Source organism: Eleutherodactylus coqui, chromosome 5 (genome assembly GCF_035609145.1).
Source record: "Eleutherodactylus coqui strain aEleCoq1 chromosome 5, aEleCoq1.hap1, whole genome shotgun sequence".
NCBI classification, from domain to species: Eukaryota; Metazoa; Chordata; class Amphibia; order Anura; family Eleutherodactylidae; genus Eleutherodactylus; species Eleutherodactylus coqui.
Genome location: NC_089841.1, coordinates 156427159 through 156441248, shown reverse-complemented (window position 1 = coordinate 156441248; position 14090 = coordinate 156427159). Strand labels below are relative to the sequence as shown.

At 40.9% G+C, this 14090-nt stretch overlaps 1 protein-coding gene across 1 annotated transcript in view; it reads left to right on the top strand.

Moving 5' to 3' along the window:
• The window catches only part of ZDHHC8 (zinc finger DHHC-type palmitoyltransferase 8), an 82024-nt gene that overhangs the window by 54062 nt on the left and 13872 nt on the right, over positions 1-14090 (top strand). Inside the window, exons 7-10 of the mRNA XM_066603454.1 lie at positions 5577-5709; positions 5789-5906; positions 10585-10694; positions 11985-13018. Of these exons, the coding sequence (XP_066459551.1) occupies positions 5577-5709; positions 5789-5906; positions 10585-10694; positions 11985-13018 (1395 nt within the window). The remainder of the gene's footprint in view (positions 1-5576; positions 5710-5788; positions 5907-10584; positions 10695-11984; positions 13019-14090) is intronic.

Genomic DNA, 14090 nt, shown 5'->3' with positions numbered 1-14090 from the left:
CTTCTTCTTCCAATGTGGCCCATAGATGCCAAAATGTTGGACACCTCTATTATACATTATCTTTTATTTTACAATGACAGCCTATTGGTTCATGAATGCCACTAAGTGGCACCTGCTATACTTATACGTACAGTGCCTCTGTCATAAATCCTGCCAATGGAAGCCTGGGGTGTAGATGCTGTGTGAAGGAAGTCTTACATACTTGTTGCTCTTTTGATTCCGTCTCAGAATGTCCACCTACATGTCTGATATCGGTAGGCACACATGCTCAATAGCTGTCCAACTGCTTGGATCCTCTTTGACTTGAGGATTCCTGTTATTGTGTAGACTAACCGAAAAGAATTGATGCACTAGAATTGACTAATGCTCATGAACACTTAACATATAGCTGTTCTGAGAGGGAATAAAGCGGAAAGCAAGGGGTGTCATTAGAAGTTTGTAACAGAAATAATCTAGGCACGGGGGCATTTATCTATTTTTTTAATGATTCCAATTGAAAAACAAGTATATTTTGCATGTTAGTAAATGAATATTTGATCGTTGGACCGCCCCTTTTAAAATGTCCTCTCCCGTCAAATTAGTTTAGGATTTCGCTTTAGTGACTGGGTGACAAACCATATTAGAGCTGTAATGCTGGTCTTATAACTTATCATCAATGTAAAGAAATGGTGAAGCTTCCAGCTCACTGACTGCTCTTCCTGAAATGTCAGAAAATAACGTCTGATGGAATATTTGTGGAGAGCAGAAAATGTCTAAACTTATTTATAAAATGTTATGCATTGTCTACATAACCCATATGGTACTAATTGTGACAGCCGCACATTTTTGTATTCATATTGTATGTATTCTTTTCATTACCCTGTATATTGACTTTTCCTTTTTCTAAGTCCTTATAACACAGGGAAGCCTGCATTTCATCACTTACACTAATTGTTGATAGATTTGAATAGCCAAAATACAATCTTTTCTCCATTATTTTACTATTTAGTTGAATTATATATTAAAAAATCTGTACACTTTTCCCAAAAAAAATCAAGCGCCTAGGATTTGTAGTTTTGCTGCAAAACATCTCAGGCCGATATGCAAATGATTAGAGTTATGGCATGATTAGATGAAGGGTCTTGTACTGAGGCCATAAAAGTGGTTCCACCCTTGACCTATGAAAAGGCTCTCAGAGGCTACTTGCTTGTAGTGGGCATCTTCCGCTTGTATAGAGCTTGTTAGGACTAGACATCCCTCTGCAACGCAATCAAAGAGATTTCGCTCAGTTAACAGAGTCTGAGAGGGGCGCATTATTGGAATGTGAAAAGTTGGATGGTCATATAGATGAATTGCCGCCACCTGGGCCGTTCTGACCAGACTGTTGGGACGTGTTGGAACCAGTAGATACATGATGGCACACAAGGCAACTGGGCTCAGGACACCCTTGACAGACCACCAGTAGAGAGGATCGTCTGACAAGCACGAGCAGCTCCAACTGTTTTGTTGTTTGCCATCTAGAGACAGGTGGCACCATTGTTACAGGCCCCGGTGTCTCACCAGTGCCCATTACTTGTACTGTCTTTAACACCCACTGTTGCTTCCATTTACAGTGGTGTTGTTAATGATGAAACTGAACTGTTATGGAGTGAAACATGGTTTCAGTGATGAGGCAGATTTAGTTTGGGCACTGACGACGGCCATGTTTGTGTCAAAAAACCTTTTGGGTGAGCGCCTGAATTCTGCCTTTGTTGTGTACTGGCACACTTTACCCAGTGCTGGTCTGGGGGCCATCACATAAAAGTCAGTCACTCCTAGTAGTGGTACAAGGGACAATGACAGCTCAGCAATATGTTCAGGACATCCTGTAGCCACGTGTTCTTATGGCAGCTTCCAAGAGGCATTTCCCAGCAGGATAATGCTCGGCTGCACATACAGGGGGGTCACAGGAATACCTCCACAACATTGCCACACATCCGTGGCTGCCCAGTTGCTAGATTCAGCACCAGTAGAACATGTATGGGCCCACCTGGGATGCCAGCTTCAACAGCCTACAAGTTTGCACTTTCTAGAAGCTCAGTTACAGCAAATGTGGACCTATGTGCCCGCTCGTATCACATCTTGTATCCAAGCTAGAGGCGGTACACCAGGGTACTAGAGCCTCACTTCAAGTGTTCAGTTTTTCACAATAAATTTTCCTTTTGCTCTGATATTGTAATCACTTACTTATATCAATGTTACAATCACACAGATAGTTTAATTCGATTACGGCAACTACTTCTAGGTGTTTGATTTTTCTTGACAGTACGTGTATTTCTAAGCTATGTAAGCGGAATTTCAGTTCATTGCTGACCTACTACTTTTGCAGTCTGGGGCTAAGGAGTAAAAGAAAAAAACAAACATTTTATTACAGATTAAGGCCGCCTGCAGACGAGCGGGTCGGATCCGTCGGCGAGGATTCTCGCCGCGGAACCCGACCCGAGCGCCTGCAGGGCCGAGCGCGTACTCACCCGCGCCCGGCGGCCCCAGCTCTTTCATGTGTCGGCTGCATGCGCAGACCGGAGCCGGCGGCCGGGCAAGTGACGTTTCTGTGCGGGGCTCTGCGAGCCCCGCACAGAAATAGGACATGCCGCGGTTTGTTTGCCGCGTGAGATTTCGCGCGGCCAAACCACGGGTGTCTGCATAGGATTGCGTTTGTTAACGCAATCCTATGCAGGCTTTTAGTGCGCGGAAATCCCGCCGTGGGATTTCCGCCCGTGTGCAGGCGGTCTAAGTAGCACACTCTGTAACAACAATATTGTGTAGTCCCAGGCAACAAGTTAACCTTTAACTTATTGCTACATTTTTTTGAGTACATTAGAAGCACTGTGGAGGATTGCAAAGTATTCATGGCCTAACCTCCAGAATACATCATCAGTAGTAGATTTGCGGAAGTCCATTGCCTAGGATCCCCTGTCAATCAGCTATTTGCCAGCCTGGTGTCCTTGTGCATTATGCTGATTTCTGCTGCAAGCCGACAGCTCTGTTGTTACTGTAGGAACTTGGTCTGCAGTACCAAGCCTGGCCACTACAATATGAATGGAGCTGTGTGCTTCAGCAGAATTCAGTTCAATACACGTGTGCATAGGCTCAGCAAAGAGCTGATAGGCAAGGCACCCGGGCAACAGACCCCTGCCAATCCACTACTTATGTCTTATCCTAGTAATAACCATCAATAGATTACAACCGTAAGACCCCTTAAGGGACATGGCCTATTTTGGCGTTGAGGACACAACTATTTTTGGGGGATTTTCATCTCCACTTTTCAAAATCCATAACTTTTTTAGTTTTCCATCGACATGGCTATGTGACGGCTTGTTTTTTAAGTGGCGAACTGTAGATTTATTGATGCCATTTTTGGGTGCGTAGACTATATTGTAAAACTTTTTTACGAATTTTTTTATGATTGCAGGGAGAGAAAACGCATCAATTCTGCCATTTTTTACAGTGTTAATCGTGCAGCATAAATGACTTCTGTCCTGCAATGCCTTATCGTTTGTTATAGCGATCAAAGTTAATGACAAAGCAGGACGCCTGTATTTGGCGCACTGTTGCCATGGTAACCCGACAGCAATCCGTGATGTCATCGGACTGTCATGGTAAAGTCACAGAGGGAGCATGCACCCTCTGTAAACCCTTTACATACCACGATCTACATAGGCAGGGAAGGGGTTAACAGCGGGGGTCACTGTCCTGATGCACTCCGCTATTGCAGCGGGAGGCTGGCTATCAGTGACAGCCGGCTCCCACTGCCAGAAAGTGCGGTATCTCTTATGATCTCGCGCTATCCTAAGGGCCACCCAGTACCACCCAGCCAGGACATAGTTACGCCCTGTGGTATTAAAGGGGTTGTCCCGCGGCAGCAAGTGGGTCTATACACTTCTGTATGGCCATATTAATGCACTTTGTAATGTACATTGTGCATTAATTATGAGCCATACAGAAGTTATAAGAAGTTTTTCACTTACCTGCTCCGTTGGTAGCGTCCTCGTTCCCATGGAGCCGACTAATTTTCGCCGTCTAATGGCCAAATTAGCCGCGCTTGCGCAGTCCGGGTCTTCTTCTCTTCTCAATGGGGCTCGGTGTAGCTCCGTGTAGCTCCGCCCCGTCACGTGCCGATTCCAGCCAATCAGGAGGCTGGAATCGGCAATGGACCGCACAGAAGCCCTGCGGTCCACCGAGGGAGAAGATCCCGGCGGCCATCTTCACCGGGTAAGTAAGAAGTCACCGGAGCGCGGGGATTAAGGTAAGCGCTGTCCGGTGTTCTTTTTTAACCCCTGCATCGGGGTTGTCTCGCGCCGAACGGGGGGGGGGTTTGAAAAAAAAAAAACCCGTTTCGGCGCGGGACAACCCCTTTAAGGGGTTAAGAGTTTGCAGTTTTGTTTTCAGAATGTAGTAGCTGTGCACCTGCTGGTATGTTTAAAGGTTTTTTTGGGGGCAAAAATTAATGACCTCTCATGATAATAAGGTCATCTATAGTTAATCGCCGGGGACCCACCGCTCGGGATCTCCAGCTGATTGCCCAGCCCGCTGTCAGTGCAGCGGCACCAGACGCCATCTTTAGTGATGGGGCAGAAGCGCCATAGCCAGCTTCTCTTGCATTGCAATCAGTGGGAGTGATAGGTCATCAATTGGTTTTGTGAAGAAAATCCCTTTTAAAAAAAATAACCTTGTCTAAAGTTTTAAATACATGTAACCTGTCCTATTTGTCTGCAATGTATACATTTTATGTACTGCACTAAAATGCGTGAGCTAAATTATTTCAACCTAGGGAGCTTGTACTATTCTTGAAGTGTCTCAGTCATGTAACTAGCGTATATCAAATTAATTTGTTATAGTGAATTTAAGTTAATTTCTCACTTTTATAATCCATAACCAGATTTAAGCTTGTGCTAACTAGCAAAAGTGAAAATCTGTTTACCTGAAGCAACATTTTTGTACTGTAAAATATCTCTAAAGTGTTAGCCACTAAGGGTCTCTCTGCCTTCTAATTTACTGTCCACTCCTGTTGTCAAGTGAAGTCTGTCTCTAGTAACACAGATAACTAGACAGATTACAGGAAGTGAGGGAAGATGCTGTGCTGCCCACAGTCTATAGGGAGGGAGAAAAGAGGAGGGAGATAGAAGCAGAGACTCATACAAACATGGCTGATGAAGAAAATGAGTGATTTACTGTCTCACAGTTACTGGAATTACGTCTACACTGCTCAGTACTGTTGTACACTGTCCAACATGAAGCCGCTATTTGTGTGTGCTACAGAATATTTAAGAAAACAGATTCTGCTCACCTTAGTGCAGTTTATAGAAGACATCATAACAGCAGTCTCCTTCCACCAGCCCCGGGAGGATTAGAATTTTGTGATCGAGCCTGCAGATGGGAAAAGTGGTGAAAATGCAGAATACAAGACCTATAATGGTCAGAAATAGTGTTATTTCTCATGTATACACATGGCAGCTGATTCTGAAAAGTTAGGTACGCTTTAAGTCCTTGTTTAAAAGTGAGTTTTTGTTTATGGTCAGTCAGTATATTTTCTAATAAGAACTTACCTTCTTCATAAGGTATGTGGTTGAACCAAAGAAGAGGCCACAAATCACTCTCAAGCCTCCATTTATACGGCAAGATCTGTCAGAAAGGCAAATAACGGTAAAGATAAGCGACAATGGTATCCAAGCTAACTTACACCGCACCAAGGTAATTATTAGACCTACTGAAATATCTTCACAATCCTTTATTATTCTATTGTTTAACTCATATTTTTCTTATCTTTCAGTCCAAAGGAAGTCTTGAAGGTATCAATGATAAATCTCTGGATATACAGCCACCTCTACCTCCTAAGGGTGACCCCACCAAATATTCAGACATGAAAGTAACATTAGGAAGTAGTGAAGGTAAAAGCAAGAAGGGACTTGATTCAGAAATGTTTTTCACAGTTAAACGGCACTGATTGAAAAACGGATTAACCCTGTTCCTCACCCGCCTGCAATGGCCATAATCAGAAGTGGCTTTGATTGTGGCTTTCAACTGCATAGCTGCTGCTGTCAAAGTTGATAGCACACCTAAGCAGCCAGCCGGAGAGGGGGCCCTCTAGTGCCCCATGCCTCCCAACGCCGATGGGATCGCATGGCAGCCCAGAACCTGGTGAAGACGCACAGGGCTGCCATGTATTGTAGTCTTTTTAAAGATTAACATTGAAATGTACAAGATACTGCTGTGCAGAAGTATTGCAGTGTATTGCAGACGTGATTACGTGATTCCAAGTTTAAATCACTTATGGTTACCAAAAAAAAAAAAAAGTTTAAGTATGTTTAAAAAATGTAAAAGTTCAACCCTACCACTTTCTCATTTCTTAGTTTTTGTTAAATTTTTTTAAAATAACTGGTATCGCTGCGTTTGTAAAATTCCAAGCTATTAAATATATTATTATTTATCCTTCATGGTGAATGTCATAAGGAAAAAAAAAAACAAATGCCAGAATTGCAGTTTGTAAGGCATCCCGTTTCCTAACAAAATGAATAGAAAGTGATTCAAAAGTCGCATTTACTTCAAAATGGTACATATTAAAACTACAAAAGACAAGCCTTTATACAGCCCCAACGTGGCAAAATTAAAGCTGTTATGACTCTCGGCATATACCAACTGGTTTAATTACGGCTTTTCGATACGTTGTATGCTACAGTAAACAGTACAATTAAAAAATGCAGCTCATCCGGCAAAGAAAAAGTCGTCATATGGCTAGGTTTACAGAAAAATAAAAAGGGTTATAACTTGTGAAGAGCGGGGATGAAAAAAAAATGAAAAGGAAAATTTGAGAAATTGCTGGTCCTTAACCCCTTGAGTGGCACGCCTGGAAATTTTCCGGGACTAGCTCCACTGCCCATAGCGATATAGCCCGGAAGATTTCCGGGCTATGTTTCACTATGGGAGCTGCAGAGCACAATGCAACAAGGTGTGGCATTGTGCTCTGCCTGCACAGACCCACACAGAGCAGTGCAGGACTTTGAATTTAGAAGCAGGAGATTGCTGGCAGATCGGCAATATCTTCCTGTTCTGTTTTTCAAAGTCCTGCACTGCTTTGTTTACAAGTTTCCATAGAGACCATCGGCTTGTCAGAAGCCAACCGATGGTCTCTGTGGCAAGGAGAGCTGGTGCTTGGCTGTCAGAGGACAGCCAGGCACCAGCTCTTACAGCAGAGATCAGAGAAAACCTCCTATCTCTGCTGTGTTAACCCTTTAAATGCTGCAGTCTATGCGACTGCAGCATGTAAGGGGCTGTCACCATCGAACCCCCGCAATGTGATCAGGTTGTCCTGATGGGTCTCTGTAGAAGTCCCCTAAAGGGACAAAAATAAAAAAAAAAAGTTTAAAAATTATTATAAAAACACTTGTCTCTCTTTACTTTGTAAAAAATGTAAAATAAAATCACACATGTGGTATCTCTGTGTCGTAATGACCCAGAGAAGGAAGTTAGTACATTATATAACCTCTTAATGACAGGGACCCTTTTTTGCTTTTTTCCCCATTTTTGTTTCTCCCCCCCTCCCCCCCCCCCCCCCCCCCGTTTAAAAAATCATAACTCCTTTATTTATCCATTGACGTCGCTGTATGAGGGCTTGTCTTTTGTGGGACGAGTTATATTTTTCAGTGATGTTATTTAAAGTACCATACAATGTACTGAAAAACTTTTTTACAAAATTCCAAGTGGAGTAAAATGAAAAAAAATGACATTCCGCCATCTTTCAGTGTGTTTTGTTTATACAGCACACAAACTGCAACAAAAATGACATGATAACTTTATTCTATGGGTCAATACGATTACTACGACACCAAACTTGTATAGTTTTTTTTTTGCTGTAATACTTGTATTTTTTAAAAGACATTTAATTTTTTTAAATTATTTTCTGCTGCATCTTCTGCGCGCAATAACTTTTTTATTTTTCTATCAACGTACTTGAGCAAGGGCTAATTTTTTGCGAGATGTCCTGTAGTTTACGTTAGTACTAATTTGGAATACATACGACTTTTTGTTCGCTTTTTAGTGCATTTTTTTCTGGGAGACAGGGTGACTGAAAAAGTGCATTTGTGGCATTCTTTATTTTTTTTTAGGACTGCGTTGACCGTGCAGGGTAAATAATGCACTACTTTGATAGATCGGACATTTATGGACGCGGCGATACCAAATATGTATTTTTCTTTTATGATTTTAGAATTTTTTTTAATTATAGATATGGCAAAAGAAGGGTGATTTAAAGTTTTACAACTTTATTTTTTTTTTTTTTTTTAAAGTGTGAAAAAGTTGTGAAAAAGTAAAAAAAAACCTTACAATTTGGTAGTGGCATAATCGTACTGGCCTGTAGAATGACTTTAATATATTATTTATACTGCTCAGAGAATGCAGTGAAAAATAAAAAACATGCCAGAATTACAGATTTTGTTAATCTTGCCCCTAGAAAAAATTGAATAAAAAAAACAATAAAAAATTTACATGTTCCAAAAATTAGATAAATGAAGACTAGAGTTCATCCTGCAAAAAACAAAGCCTTCTAGAGCTCTGGCAATGGAAAAATAACATTAATACGGCTCTTGGAATGTGGCGACACAAAAGCAAACCTTTAAGAAAAACAAAATGTTTTAAATGTACAAAAATAGCAAAACATAAAACAACTGTGTAAACCTGGTATCGCCGGAATCATGCGACTCAGAGAATAATGTTATCACACTATTTATTCTGCACGCTGAACGCCGTAAAAATGAAATCCAAAAAACAAATGGCAGGATTTCTTTATACTATATTTCTTTTTTTTCCCAAAACTCCCTACAAATGTTTTTACAAAAGTTATGCAATACATTATATATACCCAAAAATGATGCCATCAAAAAGTACAACTTGTCCCGCAAAAAAACAAGCCCTCGTATGGCTGTGCCAATGCAAAAATGAATAAGTTATGGCTCTTTAAACGCAACTGCAAAATTAGTTGAAATTAAATGATTAGATCATTTAAAAAACCTGCTCTGGTGGGTCTGACAGGGTGGTAGGAAACCCGCCACTCAAGGGGTTAAAGGGCTAATATCCTCTATTGTGTAGTGAAACTTTCTCTGTTGGCAATATCCTCAGAGAAGTGCTTCCTGTAGCTGATCATCAAATGGGTAGAGCAATTAGGTGTTGTGTGTGCCATGTTTTTTTCTGAACTTCAGATCATCGTACAGCATTTTAATGGTATTATGGTCACAACTTTGACTTAAACATTCTGAGGTAAAGAATCTCCAACGTGTTGATGCATATTCTTGTGTTGGGTTTCACATAGCAACTAATTTTGTATAGGTCAGACAAACTGTCATATATAGTAGACTTAAGACTATTGCAGAGTCGGTAGGGCAGCTATGCCAAATTTTAAATTCCTGCAACTTTTAGTGTTTATGCTATTGCAACTGTCATAGTGAAAACAAGAGTTTACAAAAAATAAGAATAACATAACAATCAGCTATTAGGCTAGGTTCCCACAGGACGTATTCTCGGTGGAAATCTCGCGGTTTTGCCGCCGCAAAAAAGTCTGTGTGGCGCGTAGCCGCAGGTTTTGGAGCTGCTTAGCCGCATGCTTTACCATTCCATTTTCAAAAATTGACATGCTGTGGCCAGGGAATGCGTGCCGCAGCACCGACTTTGCCGCGACGAATTGGCAGTCCCGTGTGGACGAGATTTTTGACAAATCTCGTCCACATGGCCGGCTAATCCTGGGATATGCGGCGCAAAATTCCGCACGGAATTTCTGCAGCAAATCCAGCCTGTGTAAACCCAGCCTTAAAGGGAGGGTGTCATCAGGAAATGACCTGTTGTATAAATCACAATTCTGTGTTAAACAATATTTTTTAAGATCCTAAATCCTGCATTTTTCACACTGACCACAGGCAAAGCCTAAAGCTACTTTTACAATGGATGACTGTCGTTCTTACATGCAAAAACTATTGTTTAAAATCGTTCATTCAAGCGATTTATTTTCGGTCGATAGTTGGTCCGTGTAAAAGTACCATAATACTAGCCTGTCACTTCCTGTCCTTAGAGAAAACTTGGCAGCAGTCACCGAATTAACATCACAGGCAGGATTACACTGAAAGGTAAACACCTGCATGCAGATAACACAGGACTCATCATTCACAATAAGTGATAAGCTGTGACTATCTACTCCCCACTTCACTCACAATGACCCCAGCACAGGTCACACATGCCTAGAACAGTCTACCATATAATTCAATGCTCTTGTCCATTGTGTGAATGGCCCATGAAGCTGCTGTAAAGCATATCTGTAAATGCTGTTAAATGTAGCTCAGGAAAGATGGCTGCCCCCATAGTCATAGACAACAGAATAAAAAATTCTACAATCAGAAAATAAAAAAAAAAAATCAGAAAAATGGAACCTGTTTCTCTACTTGGTTTTAATTTAGCAAAGAAAAATAGGATACTGGTACATCTCCTTTAGCAGTACCTCGTGGATATTACATGATTTGAAACAATTACTTGAAGGTTGCACAAGTGTTTCTTATGACTATGGAATTTTAATGTCTTCTCTCATAGACAGTGGACTATCGCCAAAAATGATGAGTCCTGCAACTCCAGCCATGTATAAATACCGACCAGGATTTGGAGCAAATCCCAAAGTACACTACCACCCAGCAACAGAACAGGTACAATTAAAAGCCACCATTGTATTTGAACCACAAGTGCCTTTTTCTTTTCCTCGTGCTATTGGCATTTTTGTGTTTTTAGAAATGCATTATAAGTAATCAGCACTTTGTATCATAAACAAATATCTTAAACATTATGAAGGCATAATTGGGCATTAACAAGGAGAAAAGGTGTCTTCCTCATTAATTTTCTGTTTGGTGATTAATTTATCTTCCAACCCCACTTTACCAGGGCAGTTTCTTCTTAAATTCCTGCACTGTCTTAAAGGAAGCTGTTTACACAACAGTATAGGACACCATTTTTATTATTAAAAATGTCCAATACAGGATCAATCAATGGAGAATAGTAGTACCCAGAGATACAAACTGTAATCTTCCACAATGACGAGAGGACAGGGCCGGACGGATCTACTCCTCTAAAATTCCCTAGATTCATCCACATAGTTCTTCTAGTAGCGAAAAGACTTCTGCTCAAGCATTGGCTTCAAACAATCCCAGGAATAACAGAGCTGGTAGCCCAACTAAAATACCTATTAAGCATGAGCGAGTCGAGACAGAGACACAAAGAGAAAGCAGCAAAAACATTTTTCAAAAAATGGCAGATCTTCCTCCATTCACACTACACTGACCAAGAAATTAGAAAGATAGTAACCTCCTTTCAGTATACAACCTGGTACCTAATAGAGGAGGCTAAAGACTCTATGGGAAGACTGAAAATCAGCAGAGGACAGGATAACGGGACAGACTGGAATGGGAAGGATTGAAAGTGCCGAGTAAACTGTAACAAGAAATAGTACAAAGGATCAATATGTTTAATATGTCATTGTATTTTTCCAAGGTGTATTTTATTTGTATATTATTCTATTAAGATTAATTCCTTTTTTTTTTCTCTTAAATTGTAATAAAAAAATATTTGCAAAAGTTTAAAATAAAAGAGATGTTTGAAAAGAAAAAAAAATGGCCAATAATGGTAATGGACTTAGTGGTAAATTGTTTCAAAAAAAACCATTGGAGGCGATTTAATACAAATTCAGCGGTTTTTATTTATTTTTTTTCCTCCCCAAATCCACTTGATGATAATGAAAGGGATATTATTTTAGTGTTGCAAATTTTTAAATTGGTGGCAAAAAAATGCATCTTTTGAAGAAAAAAAAAAAAATTCCAGTAAAAGGTCACAATAAAAATGAAAAGAAAAAAAAAATCTGTGTAAATATGCCTGTAGTGTTACATTTTTAAATTGGGATGTAAATTTTTACCACATGTTGCAGAAACTGTCAATATCTATTTCAGATTGCTATGCAAGAAGGGCTAAAGGACAGTGTGTTCTTGGAGGAAGACTGCAGGAATCATGATTACCAGTCAGAGCCCAACCTGGATTTTCACGAGTATCGCAAGAATTCCCTTCATAAGTCCTACCAGTCATCCCCTCTACAACTTGACAACTTCACTGCCAACTCACGTTCATTGAGCCTTAAGAATTCTGGGCGTCGTGAGTCCGAGAAAATTCCTCTTCAGATGGTAAAATCAGACGGTGACACTACTACCCCATACAAGAGTGTTTTTTCCCCCAATGCCTTGTCTAACCGTAATGGGAGTTTATCTTATGACAGTTTGCTCAACCCAGTGTCTTCAGCATCTGGTAAATGCACTGCACACACTGCCGCTGGTTCTGTGGGATACCATTCACCATATATGTCTGCCAAAATGTGCCATCTAAGAGGAGCAGAGCGGCAGCCAGCTCAAAGTTTCAGTCCTGTATTAAGCAGGGCTGCCGGACATCAAAGAGATCCTTCTCCCGTGCGCTATGACAACCTTTCCAAATCCATCATGGCCTCAATCCAAGAAAGGAAGGAGATGGAGGAAAGGGAGAAGCTGCTACATTCTCACACAGATTCTGTTTTTGCAGACTCAGGGGTCTATGATACCCCGAGCACATACAGCTTACAGCAGGTCAGCTCGCTCTCGGAGAACCCACGTGCTACTTCAGGCCAGTTTAGTTCAAAGGACAATCTTTTGGCAGGGGCTACAAATTTCAGCTCCAGGAATCCTATTCTACAGACCTCTGTATCCTCTCTTTCTAGTGCAGTCTCCAGAGCTCCTAGGACTTCCACCACATCTTTACAGGCTGATCTGGCCAATAACAATATCCAGAGTCATCAGCCGTTGCAAGGACGGGTTAGTAATGGGTCATACAAGTCCCCTGGACATCAGGTTCCATCTTCACCCTCTGGAATATCTAGGTCACCCTCTTATGGGGGAGGGAAAGCTGTCACATTTCTAAATACCATGGAATTTGTAGAAGGAGCTTCCATGGCAATTCAGAGGTAAGAATGTCGTTCAGTCGCGCATATATAGTGTGTGTGGGTTTTTTGGTGTTTTTTTTTTTTTATGACCTTATTGAATATACTGTATAAGAGTTTATGTTGTCTGAGTTATTTATTTTATATAGATTTGGGTCCCCTCCCCCGTGCCCAAAACTATATAAAATAAGTATACTACTCGCAACAGCATCTGACAGATTACATCACCGGGCGTGAAGACTCTGACATCCCGTAAATCTGTCACATGGTGGATTAACGAGACGTAGTCGGTGACATCCCCTGTCAAGCTTTATATTGGTTGCAGCGGTCACGTGAGTATGAAACCATAGACTGATGAAGGGCTTGTAAACACAAGACCAAAGCGCGTTGAGCGGCAGCAGGAGGTGAGTGTTTGTTTTCTTTATATGTACTACATCCTCCCATTACCACCAATGCTACCCATTGCCATCAATGCTACCTATTGCCACGAATAAACTGGAAAATCCATTTAAGTTTTTTTTTATTTTATTTTTAAAGTGACATTATGCAATTTTTAATAAAGAAGAGTAAGAAACGGCGATTTTTGTGCTTTGACACTGTGAATCTATTCTACACTTGAATAATTATTTGTATCTTTGGACAACTAACCCAAATACTGCAGCCAGGTGATCTGTTGCCAAATGTCATAGCAAGGAATTATTAAGTAACATTCTGGAGTACACCAGGTTTGTGACTTTTTGCTTTTTTATGCTTCTCAGATTACCCTTTTTAATACTAGCGATAAAAGTGAGTGGCGCTTAGTGGGAGGGGCAGGGCTTAAATATGCTAAAACTTATGAAATTGGTATAAATTATAGTGTGAACCTAAGCTTACTCATAGCAGGCATACAAATCATTTGCCATGTGGACAGCCAAAGATGCCCCATTTATTTAGAGACGTGCTGGTTCGTCTTTATCTGTGGCATTTACAGATAAAGGGAGACATTGCAGGGAGACATCGCTCATGTGTATCACGCTATACAAAAGAATGGGGTTCATATTTGTGCAAGATTTGTGTGTCTCACAACGCACAAAACTCGCACCATTTTCTCGGGTGT